The sequence below is a fragment of the Pan troglodytes genome, chromosome 5 (genome assembly GCF_028858775.2).
Source record: "Pan troglodytes isolate AG18354 chromosome 5, NHGRI_mPanTro3-v2.0_pri, whole genome shotgun sequence".
NCBI classification, from domain to species: Eukaryota; Metazoa; Chordata; class Mammalia; order Primates; family Hominidae; genus Pan; species Pan troglodytes.
Genome location: NC_072403.2, coordinates 116,685,757 through 116,700,117, shown reverse-complemented (window position 1 = coordinate 116,700,117; position 14,361 = coordinate 116,685,757). Strand labels below are relative to the sequence as shown.

General features: G+C 34.6%; 1 protein-coding gene across 19 annotated transcripts in view; it reads left to right on the top strand.

The window, feature by feature from the left end:
- Window positions 1-14,361, top strand: part of HACE1 (HECT domain and ankyrin repeat containing E3 ubiquitin protein ligase 1) — a 182,639-nt gene that overhangs the window by 71,303 nt on the left and 96,975 nt on the right. For all 19 annotated transcript variants that reach the window (XR_008548611.2, XR_010158119.1, XR_010158120.1 and 16 more), the window contains 4 exons: window positions 550-700; window positions 6,850-7,184; window positions 7,685-7,753; window positions 7,997-8,084. Coding sequence is in view for 16 of the 19 variants with exons in the window: in XM_016956055.4 (XP_016811544.1) it covers window positions 550-700; window positions 6,850-7,184; window positions 7,685-7,753; window positions 7,997-8,084 (643 nt within the window). In the remaining 3 variants the exon portion in view is untranslated. The remainder of the gene's footprint in view (window positions 1-549; window positions 701-6,849; window positions 7,185-7,684; window positions 7,754-7,996; window positions 8,085-14,361) is intronic.

Sequence of the window (14,361 nt, the reverse complement as noted above, 5' to 3'; positions counted from 1 at the left end):
CTTTTAAATTTTTCAATTTGTGAATGTTCTATATGTGAATAATTTGTCACTATTGTGTGGTGGGAAGGGGATATGGGATTATGGATATAGTGGCAGAGTTTAGTTTAGCTTCTTCGTTAAAACAGTTGTGGGTTGGCCTAAGAATATGATGATTTATACCATTGCTTCTCTGTGAAATACAATCAGACTTCTAAAGTATAAATTTAATTTACAAATATACTTCTGAAAGTAAAAATTTAGGAGTTGCCTTGAAGTTGTTGCCACAAGAAACCAACTATTCTAAAGGAGTGATTTTCTTCATGTTTTATGCTTTGATCATTGGCTATATTCTGGGTGCTTAAGAAATAGTAATTCATTTATATGCAAGTTAAATAATGTAACTTCCTGTTAAACTATTCTATCTCCTATCATGATAGGAAAGGAATTGTACTCCAGTTACATTATAATATGAAACAGATGGTCAGTGGGATGAAAATGTTTTAAAATAAGTATTTTAATATGTAATTTGTTTTACTCCATCTAATCTCATATTTTAATTTTTATTTTCAGCCTCTCTAGCAATTATGATGCTCAAATGAAGAGCCTTTTAAGGATTGTGAGAATGTTTTGTCACGTCTTTCGAATTGGTCCATCCTCCCCCAGTAATGGAATTGATATGGGCTACAATGGGAATAAAACTCCAAGAAGCCAGGTGTTCAAGGTGAGAAAAGTATATGGCATTGTTAGGAAGATAGACGTAAAAGAGATGAATTTGACAAAGCATGCATTCATTAATCAGAAAGCTCATGAACAGGTTGTAAGTTTGGTTTATACCCATATCACTTTCAAAATTAGGCACACCTTTCTCCTCTCAACTCTGTCTAATCAACAGCAAGTTGGTGAGCTTTCTGTATTTTTCTTACAAATAAAATTTTTTATTCCATTGGTGTTTTATTCTAACGGTAGAGATATTTAGTGTTTAAAATTAATTTTATTAAATTATAGGTTTTTAATGTAATATGCAGCCAGCATGCTTTTGAAAGAAATGTATTTCTTATTAGTAAGGAAATAAAATGCACAGTTTTTATTTAGATTTTAATATGATATGTGTGTTAGATGTGTGTCTGTATGTGTTTTCAAAGTAAGGTACTTTCATTTACTGGGTTTGCTAACAGTTAATTCCTGAGATAACTGCAAGGAAGAGTTGTTGAGATATTTTCTTAAAATATTTTGTATTGCTTCAGCTGCCTTTCTAAGCACATATGGATGAAGTCCTTGGAAGATTCATGTAAAAACCAAGGGAGTGTTGCTACTCATGTTAAATTATAATTTTATGAAGTAAACAAAATGAATAGGACTATAATTGCTCTTGTTAATGTTTTTTTGGTTGACATTTTAAAGTAACAGATTTTAGAAAAATGTGTAATTTAATAACTTTGTGTTTTTTATTTATTCATGTATTTATTTTTTGAAATGGAGCCTCACTCTGTTGCCTAGGCTGGAATGCAGTGGCACAATCATGGTTGACTGCAGCCTCTACCTCCCTGGGCTCAGGTGATGCTCCCACCTCAACCTCCCCAGTAGCTGGGACTAGAGGTGCATGCCACCATACCTGGCTAATTTTTGTATTTTTTGTTAGAGATGGGGTTTTGCCATGTTGCCCAGGCTAGTCTCAAACTCCTGGGCTCAAGCAGTCTGTCTGCCTCTGCCTCCCAAAGTGCTGGGATTGCAGGCGTGAGCCACTGCACCCAGCCAACTTACATTTCTTTAAACAATGGTTTGAGTATAAAATATAGGTTATTTATCAAAAAAGTGATATAAATGTTTTTATGTGCCACTTCCTTGAAAACTAGTTAGGATTGAAAGCTTTGCTGTCTCTAAAATTCAAAGCTAAACTAGTGTTCTATACTAAATGATTCTTTCCTTACATGGAAAATTTTTGCAAAAAGGTAAAAATAAAGTTTGCAAGAACTTTGACACTAGTAGATTAATACTTAGAATAGATATGGTAGTCTTTTAGAAAGGTTATGTATGAATGTCTGTCCATCTGTTTTACTCTCTTTAAAAAAATCAGTCTAGGAAGGAAAGTTTTTAGCCATATATGTACGTGTGTGTGTGCACGTTGAGTGTGTATTTTTGTTTTCTTTTTTTTTTTTCTTATTGTGCCACCTCCTGGAAGAATGAAGTTATGCATTCTTGTAATTCATGTGGCTTTTCATGTACCACTTCCTTGAGCTCTAGTTAGGAGTGACGACTTACTGTCTTTGTAAAATTTTGATCTACATTATTGACCTACTCTTTTTGTCAGGGCTGTTTTAAGCAAGCTTTACTGCTTCAAACGTTCATATCACACAAAGTTGTTTTTAATGTGTTCTGGCGTGGCTCACTTTGTTAGTGACGGAATCTACCCATGATTTGACTTTGACTCATACTTTCTACTCATCAGTAATGATGAATATAAAATCAAATCAGGTATAGATGTGGTCAATATTATTCAATTTGGGTTAGATTATATTTAATTTTGTCTGATTTCTTTGGTTAAAATTTCGATCTGCTACCTGTTAGCTAATATCAGAAAATATGTGTTAAGTAGCCTCTCTATAGGTGATTTAAATGATTTAAATATTGATTTAAATGTTAGTTTTCTACCTACACAGTCAATACAGACATAATAGAGTAGAAAAGGATATCTGTTTTTCCTTTTTAGCTTATGTTTAAAAAATAGAACCCAGACTTTATGTTTTGTCATGTGTCTATGATATATATATACTTTCTTATTTCAAGAATTTTGTTGGTATCTTTGTTTCATTTTTTTAAGGTGGTGCTTTCTACAGCATTGACAACTACTATTTCTTCTCATCACTTATTTTCTCTTAAATTTTGAACTTCCATTTTGTAAAACACTAATTGTAAAACTCAGCTAGTTTTTAAACACATTAATAAGTATTAACTGTTAAAGAATTTATTAGTCTCTTTTCATTCAGTTTTATGAATGAAACATGGAATCTTTGGGGATTGGCAAAATGATCTGCCCTTCCATTTACAAGGATAAAAATAGAAACTGTACATTGTCATCCATGGGAATCAGATCTCCTGTTCATTGTGGGGGTGATTTCAAGTAAAAATCTTTGCTAGTTACTGAGTTGCTGTGATGTTAGACTGGAAATACCATTTTAATTCTTACCACATTTTGTCTGAGGTAGCAATTGATCCCTAATTTCCATTTCATTAACAAGGTACTCTAATGCTACTTTATTGTTCAAATTAACTAATGGGTTTTCCATTAAGAATGAGTGGGTTTATAGGCCATGTGTTTTTAGTAGGTGAAATTGTTTAACATCCTGTTATTAGTTTTCTGATTTATTTTAGAAGTTCTTCAAGTTAGTCTTAACACGTAGCCATTCTTTCAGCATTAAGAGATGTTTATCTAGTGCCTTGGGAACTTTGGAGCATTTGAAGGAGAAGATCATTTTTATTTTTGAAGCACAGTGAACATGGGGAAGACAATTTAGGCTTCCTGAGTCTTGCTGTGTTCTTTTTTTGTGAATAGTAAGCTGTGACTATTAATGGTTTCATAGACTTACAATTTGGAAATTTTGGTAACCAAGAAAGATTGTGAAACTTTTAACTTCAAGATCTTATCTTGTGGGTTGTGGCATTTGACATTAGGTTAAGAATAGTCAGACTAACAGGATATCAATATACTATGAATGAACATTAAGTTAATAATACTTTTCTGCCAAATTTATTCCTCATTTCAGCACTTCTTGAAATTTTAAAAAATCATTCAGTAAGCTCGAGATTGTATATTTTGAAATACGACTTAAAATGCTTATAAATCATGTATGATTGTCATATCATTGTTACTATATGTAGAATATAATTCTTCGGTAAGGATCACTCAATAATAATGAATGAAGCAGTATTTTCACAGTACCAAGAAACCTGCTAATATTTTCAGTAGTAATTAACTCATTGTTCGGTAACAATTGGTATGTATGGTGTTTCTTATTTAATGTATTTTATTATTTATGAATATAGAAAGTATCAGATATAGTATGCAATGGTTTATTTTTAATTTTAAAATTTATTTGAATCCTTTTTGTTGGTGGCTGCTACCATAGTTAGAAATTAAAGTTATTTTCATAGTATTCTTTTTTGTGATTGAAGAATGAATTTTCTGAATAGATCTTCAAAGAGAAAACTTCCTAGGTAAACTCACCTCAAGGTTGGGATTTAGTTTTAATGTATGTATGATTGAAGAAATAAAAGGTAAGAAAAGAGAGAAAAGTAAAGAAAGGTCCAATGTGGTGTATTACTTATTTTTTTTCTCATTCTTCTAATTATTTGCTGTGTTCCTTTATTAAAAACTCTGGCTTTTCGACATCTTTGTTGTCACTTTTACACATATCCATTTTTTTTTCTTTGGTGTTATTTCTGCACCACTGAAAATTTGTCTTTCATTTTTTACACATTGTCAGTATTTGAAAATAGGATCGCTGTTGGTTTAGACTCAGTGCTCATCTGCATGATCAGCCTGTGTCATTTCTTGCCTTAGGCCTTACCTCCTTTCAGTGTGTTGATTTTCTAGGTTTTATCTTTTCTCATTTAGAGGCCAATTATTCTTTTTTCTTTTTGTTTCAAGCAGTTTTATATCACCACCTGTTCTTTCCATTTCAGAAGTTCATTTTCTGATATAAAGCTAAATAGTTTTGCTGACATAAGTTCTTTTCATCTTCTACAGCAGGTTCAGTGTTTTGCTCATAAAGAGAAACTATAGTTTCAACTTGGATCATGATTAGAATTTTCAGTGAAGGTATCTGTCAGTATTTATGGCAGCTGGGTGCTTCTTGCCCTTCTTTAAGCAGTTCAGGGACTCCAAATCTGTCAACCGTTGTGAGTATGGAAGAGCCCTCATTACGGGTGAGAGAGATGCTTACTTTAACTTCAAAGGAGGGTATAATTTCTCTTAAAAAAGGAAACATTGTACTTAACCCGACTACCTAGTGCATAGTACTGGTTGAGTGAGTGAACTAGGTTTTTGTTGATTGTAGTAGTGGTGGTTTTGTTGGTTTTGTTGTGTTTTTCTGCTTTTTGGTTGAACGTGTAAATGAAGGCCTGAGGTTATTTAATTATTTGCAAATTCAGTAAGTAAAATATTTTCAAAAAGAGAATATTACGGAAATCTGAAGAAAGGCTGAAAGTGGCAGTGAAGGTATTTGTTAGATAATAATTGGGAAGAATTTCCTGGCAGAATAGTTCAAACATTTTCTAAGGTTCCAAATATGGTTGTATAATCTCCTTCCATGGCGGTCTTTAAAAGAAAGATTATTTCTTTCCTTGAAATATTTTAAAGGTGAGTCTTTCTGTAGCACATGGTGTAGTTTGTAGCATTCTGTAATCATGTCAGATTCAAAAAGTGAGATTAACTTTTATATTTATTTGCAGAAGGATAGCTAATCATTCTCAATAAGAATATTTAAAATAGTGTAGGATGAAGGGATTGTTTAACCACTGTACCACTTATAAACTATTAATCTTTATTTGGGATTAAAAATATCCTAGCAGGTTTTTTTTTTTTTTTTTTTGGAGACAGTATCTCACTCTTTCACCCAGGCTGGAGTACAGTGACATGATCACAGCTTACTGTAGCCTTGACTTCCGAGACTCAAGCAATCCTCCCCCTTCAACCTCCTCAGTAACTGGGACTACAAGTGCATGCCTCTGTACCCAGCTAGAATAATAATAGGAAATAGTTTATTCTCTCCTCATCTTTTTTTTTTTTTTAATAGAAAGGTGTTAATCTTTACTTGGAATTAAGAATTTGCTACTCAGTATTTTTTTTTTTTTTTTGAGATGGAGTCTCGCCCTGTCACCCAGGCTGGAGTGCAGTGGTGTGATCTCAGCTCACTGCAACCTCTGCCTCCTGGGTTCAAGTGATCGTCCTGCCTCAGCCTCCCGAGTAGCTGGAATTATAGGTGTGTGCCACCATGTCTGGCTAATTTTTTGTATTTTTAGTAGAGATGGAATTTCAATTCACCATGTTGGCCAGGCTGATCTCGAATTCCTGACCTCAAGTGATCTACCCACCTCGGCCTCCCAAAGTGCTGGGATTACAGGCGTGAGCCACCATCTCCGGCCTGCTAGTCAGTATTTTAATAGAAGTTTGGTAATTGTATCTCTTGTTTTAAAAAAACACTATTAGAAATGGATTGTGTCTGTAAGTGTATGTATATACATAAATATGCCACATTTTATAATTTCTTGTCAAAAATTATCCAAATTCTAGGAATTATATGTAATGAAAGGAGCACAGTAAAAAAGCTGTTCATTAGGTTCTTTAGGGATTCTCATTTTTTAATTGAAAAAAGACATTTGTTTAATTGAAAGTTGTTGACATTGATCATATTAATACAGAAAATGTTGAGTGATTATACTTAGGGGTTCTCATTTTTTAATTGAAAAAATCTTATTTGTTTAATTGAAAGTGGTTGACATTGATCATATTAATACAGTAAATGTTAAGGGTGATTATATATAGTAGTAATGTGTGCTTTTAAAACTAAACATTTGAAAATTAAAAGAAGAAAGATTGTGAATTTTTTGTTAGATTTAGTTTTTCCTTTTTATTACAAGGAATACATACATACAAATTAAATTATTGCCGTAAATGAAGAAATTGTCATTTATGTAGCATTTGTATAATTTTATTACTTACCTTTAGGCATTACTATCACGTTAACTTGGGAAGATAGAAATGACTAGAGTAAATTTTCTCTTTTATAATATTTGTCTAGTTGTGTTTTGTTTGTTTTTTTTTAATCCTGTAGTTTAAGAATGATGTTTAAAAAACACTTTTGTTTCTCTCAGCCTCTGGAATTGCTTTGGCACTCGTTAGATGAATGGCTAGTTTTGATAGCCACAGAATTGATGAAAAACAAAAGAGACTCAACAGAGATCACTTCTATTTTACTGAAACAAAAAGGCCAAGATCAAGATGCTGCTTCCATTCCTCCATTTGAACCTCCAGGACCTGGGAGCTATGAAAATCTGTCCACTGGCACAAGGGAATCTAAACCAGATGCTCTTGCAGGGAGACAGGAAGCCAGTGCAGATTGTCAGGATGTTATTTCTATGACAGCTAACAGGCTAAGTGCTGTCATTCAAGCTTTTTACATGTGCTGTTCTTGTCAGATGCCTCCGGGGTAAGAAAGTTTTGGCTTATTATTTTTTTTTTCTCTGATAGATGATGAAAAGCAGTGATACTTTTGTAATTTCAAAAACAACAAATAATAATTTGTTGATTTGAAGTTTTCTCCTTGTTTTAAGATACTCATACTAATCTAGATCTAGTAGGGAATATTTAAATATTAAGCAGTATATATTATTACTTTGTAGAATGGTGAATGTCATCTTGTATAGGATCTCTTAATTATGTATTTGAAATGTGTAGAGCAGAAATGCACCAAATTTCAAGATTTTTAAAAAGTCACTTGTTGATATCGTCTGCTGATGAGAAGTTAGAATCATTTTACAAATTGGCTAGGGATACTTCAGTTTCCTAAACTTACAAAGAAGATTCAAAACCAAATTCTTTTTTTTTTTGGTTTAGAAGCCAGTCCAGTTCAATATATATTTATCAAGTTTGCTATATTATATCACAAACTTTTGCCTGTGTATTCTGATTGATATTTACCCCCCACAGAATGACTTCACCTCGTTTCATTGAATTTGTCTGCAAACATGATGAAGTTTTAAAATGCTTTGTTAATAGGTAAGCTTTCTGGGTTTGTGGAGTACCCTGCTAGCCTTTCCTCTCTTTACTTACAGTTTCATCTAAACAGAAAAAATACTATTTCTCATACTATTCAAAATATGCTCAATAACAAATGAAACTTTAATAGATATGGATTATTATGTGTTTTTCTTCTGTTTCAGTGTCAGTGTATCTGAATTTGCATTTCACTTAATGCTACTCATTCTTCCTGTCCATTTAAACAAAATATTTTTCTTTTAGAAATCCCAAAATTATATTTGACCACTTTCACTTTCTCCTTGAATGTCCTGAGTTGATGTCAAGATTCATGCATATCATAAAAGCACAGGTAGAAATTTTTCTTCATCTTTTTAGTCTATCTAATGAAATTAATTTCTAAAATTCTAATATTGTTTAGTGGAATAATTATTACACTTCAGACATTCTATTGTAAGAGGAATGATTGCATGTTACTTTAATATGAGGAGTAAGTTTTCTTCAAGAAATATGTACTGAGTGCCTACTATGTACAGAGGTCTGTACAAAAACAACAGAACACATTGCCACATTGCCTGAAAGGAGCTTAATGAAACTCTTTAGTTCTATAACGCTGATTGTCCTTTTGAAAAGGATTTTAGCCCCCAAATACATTTGGGAAATTACATAACATATGCCCTTTGGAAATTTATAAATCACATTGGCACATGTTAAAAGGCTTTGAGAAGCCCTTTAGTAAAAATAGTGATTTAGCTTTGTTAATCCTCCTAACTTATTTGACCTGACCACCTTTCCCCTACCAGATGTGTACCTGTTCATTCCATACATCTCATGTTACATGAAGCTAGCTGGAGGAAAGCTTGTTTTGCTCCTTACCAGCTATGTGAACTTTGGGCACGTTTCCTAATATCCTTGAGCCCTTGGTTTCTTCATCTACAAAATGGAGATAACGACAGCAGCCTCATAGAACTATTGTCCAGAATAAATTGTCAAGAATGACTGTGATATATGCTCAATAAATGGTAGTTGTTTTGGAGATAGAAAACTTACTTCCTTTCTCTAAGAGGATTCTAATTCAGTCTGGCTGGGGAGATAATAAACATAGGTATAAAATAGTAACTACAACATAACCTGGATCTTTAGGAGTTTAAGGGAGGAAGAGCTGGCTCTGGCATCTGTAGTCAGGGGACATTTCAGAGGAGGCAGATTTTAAGTTACCTTGAGAAAGCTTGAAAAACTATGCAACATTTTGATGGGAGTAAACAAAGAGGGAGAACTTTCTAGCCAGCATGTGGGCTGGAGCATGTAGACCGAAAAGTATGTAAAACTGCAGTATTGCAGCAGAAATTTTGTGTTGATAGGAGCAAGATAGAGTTCTGGAAAGGTAGATTGAGGTCATCCAATGATGAGCCTTGATTTCCAGATTGAAGAATTTTCTTTGTTTGCTAGGCTCTTAGGAGCCACTGATACCCTTGCTTTAGGAGAATGGCATAATTCTGGCAAAGTTTTAGAAAATAATTTGCCAGATATGTAGGACAGACTGTAGGCAATGGTTTGGTTAGTAGTTGTAAGATAATAAATATGATAAGTGGTTTTTAATGTCTTTAGGGACACTTGTCCTTTCAGAAGTTAAGCTATGAACTAATTTTTTATAAAATTATACATAAGTATATAGAGGGATCTTTTGACATCTGTTTAATAATGATAATGTGAAACAGAAGGCAGTAATAATGACTTACATTTACTGATTTTAGGTCAGGTACTATGTATTTGCTTCTATGAATGACTTTATTTTCTTAACCATTGTATAAGATGGCTACTCTTTTTTTTCTAAGCTGAAGTGGTTAAGTAACTTGTTTAAGTCATTCTGCTACTAAATGGGAGAACCAGAATTTAAAAGTCTGTCTGGTTCTCAAGTTCAATTTCTTTCTTTCTTTTTTTTTTTTTTTTTGACACAGGGTTTTACCTGTCACTCAGGCTGGAGTATAGTTGATCTCAGCTCACTGCAACGTCTGCCTCCTGGGCTGAAGCGATCCTCCCAGCTCAATCTTTCAAGTAGCTGGGACTACAGGTGCATACCACCACACCTGGCTAATTTTTGTGTTTTTTGTAGAGACGGGATTTTGCCATGCTGCGCAGACTGGCCTTGAACTCCTGAGCTCAAGTGATCCACCTGCCTTAGCCTCCCAAAGTGTTGGGATTATGGGCATGAGCCACCACACCCGGCCAAGTTCAATTTCTTAACCTACACTATATGATACTGTTCTGGGGCAAATGAGATAATAGGTGAAAGAAGATTTTAGTTTTTGAGAGATAGTCTGCTGTTTTTAATATAGGTTGGTGCAAAAGTAATTGCGGTTTTTGGCAGTTACTTTTAATTGCCAAATTAAAATTGTCAAATTAAAATAGCAAAAACCGCAATTACTTTTGCACCAACCTAATACTGTCTCTGCTTTTTACTTTCTATTCCTTCTTCCCTTCCTGGACAATTTAGTCAAAAAGCATCTGTATTAGGTATCCACTTTCTTGACCCAGAGAGGGAGGTGTTTGTTGCCTGACTAGGGTGAAGAGGGTGTCTACATGTGTAGTGGTGGCCTAGTGTGGGGTTTTGGAGTTTGGATGTGATTAAGAAGTGTGTCTGTGTAGAAGAGGGTCCCAGTGTGAGTCATGTGGGTTAGAGTGGCATAAGGAGGATGTCCATGTTGGCGGTGGTTGCAGCTGATCTGTGCTGTCTGATGGAGCCTCAGTGGGGTGCAGGGGCCATGTCAGTGATTGGAGATTGGTTACATACCAAGGGAGTGGGGTTGCAGGTTGATCAAATAAGCAAGTATGAGAGTCTAACTTCTCGTTGTTGGAGAAATGAGTTACAAAATGGAGGAAATTAGAAGGAACCTTGTGTTGAATTGGAGTTACCAGTTTGAATTTAGTTTTAAATTTACATAGATACATGTAGCAAACCTGGCACCTAGCTCTTGGTCTCTCAGTGCCATTCTCAATGAACCAGGGCTCCTTGGAGAAATGGCTAATTCCAGGGCTAGATCAGGGAAAGTATAAAATAAGCCTGCAACATCTTATTGTGTAAGAAAGTAAGGAAGTGTTCAAAGACTGATGGGGTTATGTTAACATGACTCAGAAGACAGCTTGAATGGACTCCCACTACCAAATTTGGAAGAATTTGAGCATCAAAATAAATAATGATGGCAACATAAACAGGAATCTATGAGTCTGTGCTGAAAAAAGTTAATGAATAAATGGAAAGTCTGATGAAGGGTAGGATGATTACACAGTCTCAGATTATCTCCCAACAGAATAATTGCAAAGAGAAAAAGGGTGCCTTACAGTAGAGAAGCTTAGCAGTGATCAAAGCAGACATAGCAGTGTGCCAGCTGATAGGATGCTCTGAGGACAACATGGCATCACTTCTGTGGTATTCTTGCCAAGGATACACACCTTAAATCTAATCAGGAGGAATCATCAGACTAAATACAGTTGAGGGACATTCTACAAAATTAACTGACCTGCAGTCTTTAAAACTATCAAGGTTATGAAAATTAAGAAAACATTGAAGAAATGTACCAGAGTGAAGGAGACAGGACAGGACAATTAAAGGCAGTTCATGAATCATTTTGCAATAAGAGGACATTATTAGAAAATTGGCAAGACTTGAAATGGGATCTGATGTAGTAGTGTTATCAGAGTTAATTTCTGATTTTGATGGTTGTTATCTAGTTATAGAGGAAAATTCCCTTGTTTGTAGGAAATAAATGCCTAAGTGTTTATAGGGGACTGGACATTATATTGGCAACTTGCTCTCACATCAGAGGAAAAAAAAAATACTTTGTACTCTACTGTACTTAGAAGTTTTCTGTAACTTGGAGTTTGTCCTCCTCTAGAAAGTTAAAAAGAACAACTACCTCTGCTAAGGGATTGACTTCTTCTTCTGTTGGTGGTTTTCAGGTGGCCAGTAGTTAAAGGGAGAAACATTTTGTATTGCTGTACAAATGCTATTAAGAGGAGCCTCTATAATCAGTCCTGTTTTGTGAATTATTTATGGAAATGCAGGTACTCTAGAAAGTTTACATACAAAAATGTACCATTTGGCTGTGTAGGTGTTTGTGTGTGTGTGTGTGTGTTTGATCTGATTGTATTAGCTTTTGAAGGTAGCAGTTTGTACCTTTTAATGTTCCACTTGAATTACTTGAAAAGGTTCCATTTGTTTTTATTTCTTGGTTCACATTTCATAGATAAATGATATAGTTTAATATCTTATAATGGGCAGTAAGTTTTCTTTTAAATAGTTATTGACAATAATTTTAACATTGCTGTGAATGACAATAAGAACAATATTTATTGAGCATTCTAGGTATTGAGTATTAGAGCATTAGTATAAATGCTTTTAATGTATTTTTCTCTTTGGTAAAATGGGGACAAAAGTTCCTTTTTCTCGTAGTGTTGTGAGGGTTGTATGTGGTAATGCATTGTAAAGTGCTTTGAAAAGTACCTGGCTTATAGGTGCTTAATAAATGATTGCTAATTTATTATTATGATTATTATAATTATCATAATTACGTTCTTTATTTGAATAATTTAATCCTAACAGTTAGCTCTTGAAGTAGGTATATTCTTTTCTCTGTTTTACAGATGAGAAAACTAAAGTTCTGTGAGGATTAATAATTTCCTTAAGATAAGTCTAGTAAGTCACAGAGTGAGGATTTCAAACCATGTTTATCTGACTTCAAAGCCCATACTTAAATAATTGCTTCTGTGTAATGTTTTTTCTCTCCTCTTAAACCAAACTTTTAGAAATAGTCAGCATTAGAATTTCAAGTACTTTATATTCCAGCTTGTTAACTGAAAATGAGATATTTAATTTATATGCACAGTAATGCATATAACATATAACACCAGTGCTTTATAAAAAATGTGGAAGACTGTTAGAAGTATGGACAAAATTACACATTTAACTTTAAAAAGGTAGCATTTATTCTTTTCTTACTGAAAGCAAATATTAAAAGGCAGAAGTTCATCTCTCATCAATCGTATTGTTTTTATTAAGAATTAATAACAAGTGATATTTGAATCTTTTAAAACAAACCTATTTAATTTAGCTCAGATGAAGAAATTTATTGGTGTCCTAAAAGCCACCCGGAAGATAACCTTTTTGTGGTGTTGGATGGTATTTATCATATTTATCTCTTGAAACTCTTAGCTTTTGTGATGGTATTGCACCACCTTGCTTCTCCTTTGACTTTTCTTGCCGTCTGTATCATTTGCTAAGCAAATTCTCAGTCATGACTTGTGATCATAAACTTCTTTGTTCTTGGTATTTGTTCTCTGTATCTTTCATCTCTTGAACCTTATCCTGTCTCCAACTTTACCTTTGTTCATGGCTTTATTTTCAGTGTCTCAGCTGCATCACTGTCCAGTATCTCCTCCTAAATCCCTAATAGTTACACCCCACTATATCTTTAAACTCACGATACATAAAATCTTACTCATATTTCCACCAGTACCTTCTAGGAGTGTGGGGGTAGGTTATGGGGAAAGGGCTTTTCCACTTTAAGTTATTTCTATTCATAAGTTCTATCTTGCAGAGATCTTACCTTACTTTTTTTTTTTGTAGAGATAAGGTCTCACTTTGTCACTCAGGCTGGAGTGACAAAGTGAGCACACTACAATTATAGCTCATTGCAGCCTTGAACTCCTGGGTTCAAGGTTTCTCCCACCTCAGCCTTCTGAGCAGCCAGGACTGTAGGCACATACCACTATGCTTGGCTAATTAAAACATTTCTTTTTTTTTTGGTAGAGACAGGGTCTCACTGTTGCCCAGGCTGGTCTCAAACTCCTGGGCTCAAGCGATCCTCCTGCCTTGGCCTCCCAAAGTGCTGGGATTGCAGGCATGAGCCACCATACCCAGCCTCTTCTCTTACTTTTAATGCTTATTCAAAGAAGTAGTATCTCTCGGATTGGCTTCATTGTTCCTCTTTGCTACCACGACCAGGACTTCTATAGCTCATGCTTCATTGTTGAGAAATTGATATTATATATATATATATATATAGTGTTACTCTGTGTTAGTCACATCTCTTTAACTCTATTAAACAGTTTTTAGCAAGTTCTTGGAGTTTTTACTGCTCTTATGTTACATGCAGTGTTGGTACATAGTAAGTACTCAATACTTTCTGATTAATCAAAAATTGTAGATAACTCACAGTTTGCTTACCTGGCAGATGAACAAAAGGGAGAGACTCTCTTTGCTATTCAAGAGATCTTATTCTTCAATTTTTAGGGTGGAGAATGGGAAGGGATAACAAATTACATTCCAGTTTCTGCATGTATTCTAAAGGATAGAAGTAAGAATAAAGTTAGGAGTAAGAGGCCGGGCGCAGTGGCTCATGCCTGTAATCCCAGCACTTTGGGAGGCTGAGATGGGTGGATCACCTGAGGTCAGGAGTTCAAAACCAGCCTGGCCAACATGGTGAAACCTCTCTCTACTAAAAATACAAAAATTAGCCAGGCGTGGTGGTGCGTGCCTGCAATCCCAGCTACTTGGGAGGCTGAGGCAGGAGAATCACTTGAATTCAGGAGGCAGAGATTGCAGTGAGCAGAGATCGTGCCACTGCACTCCA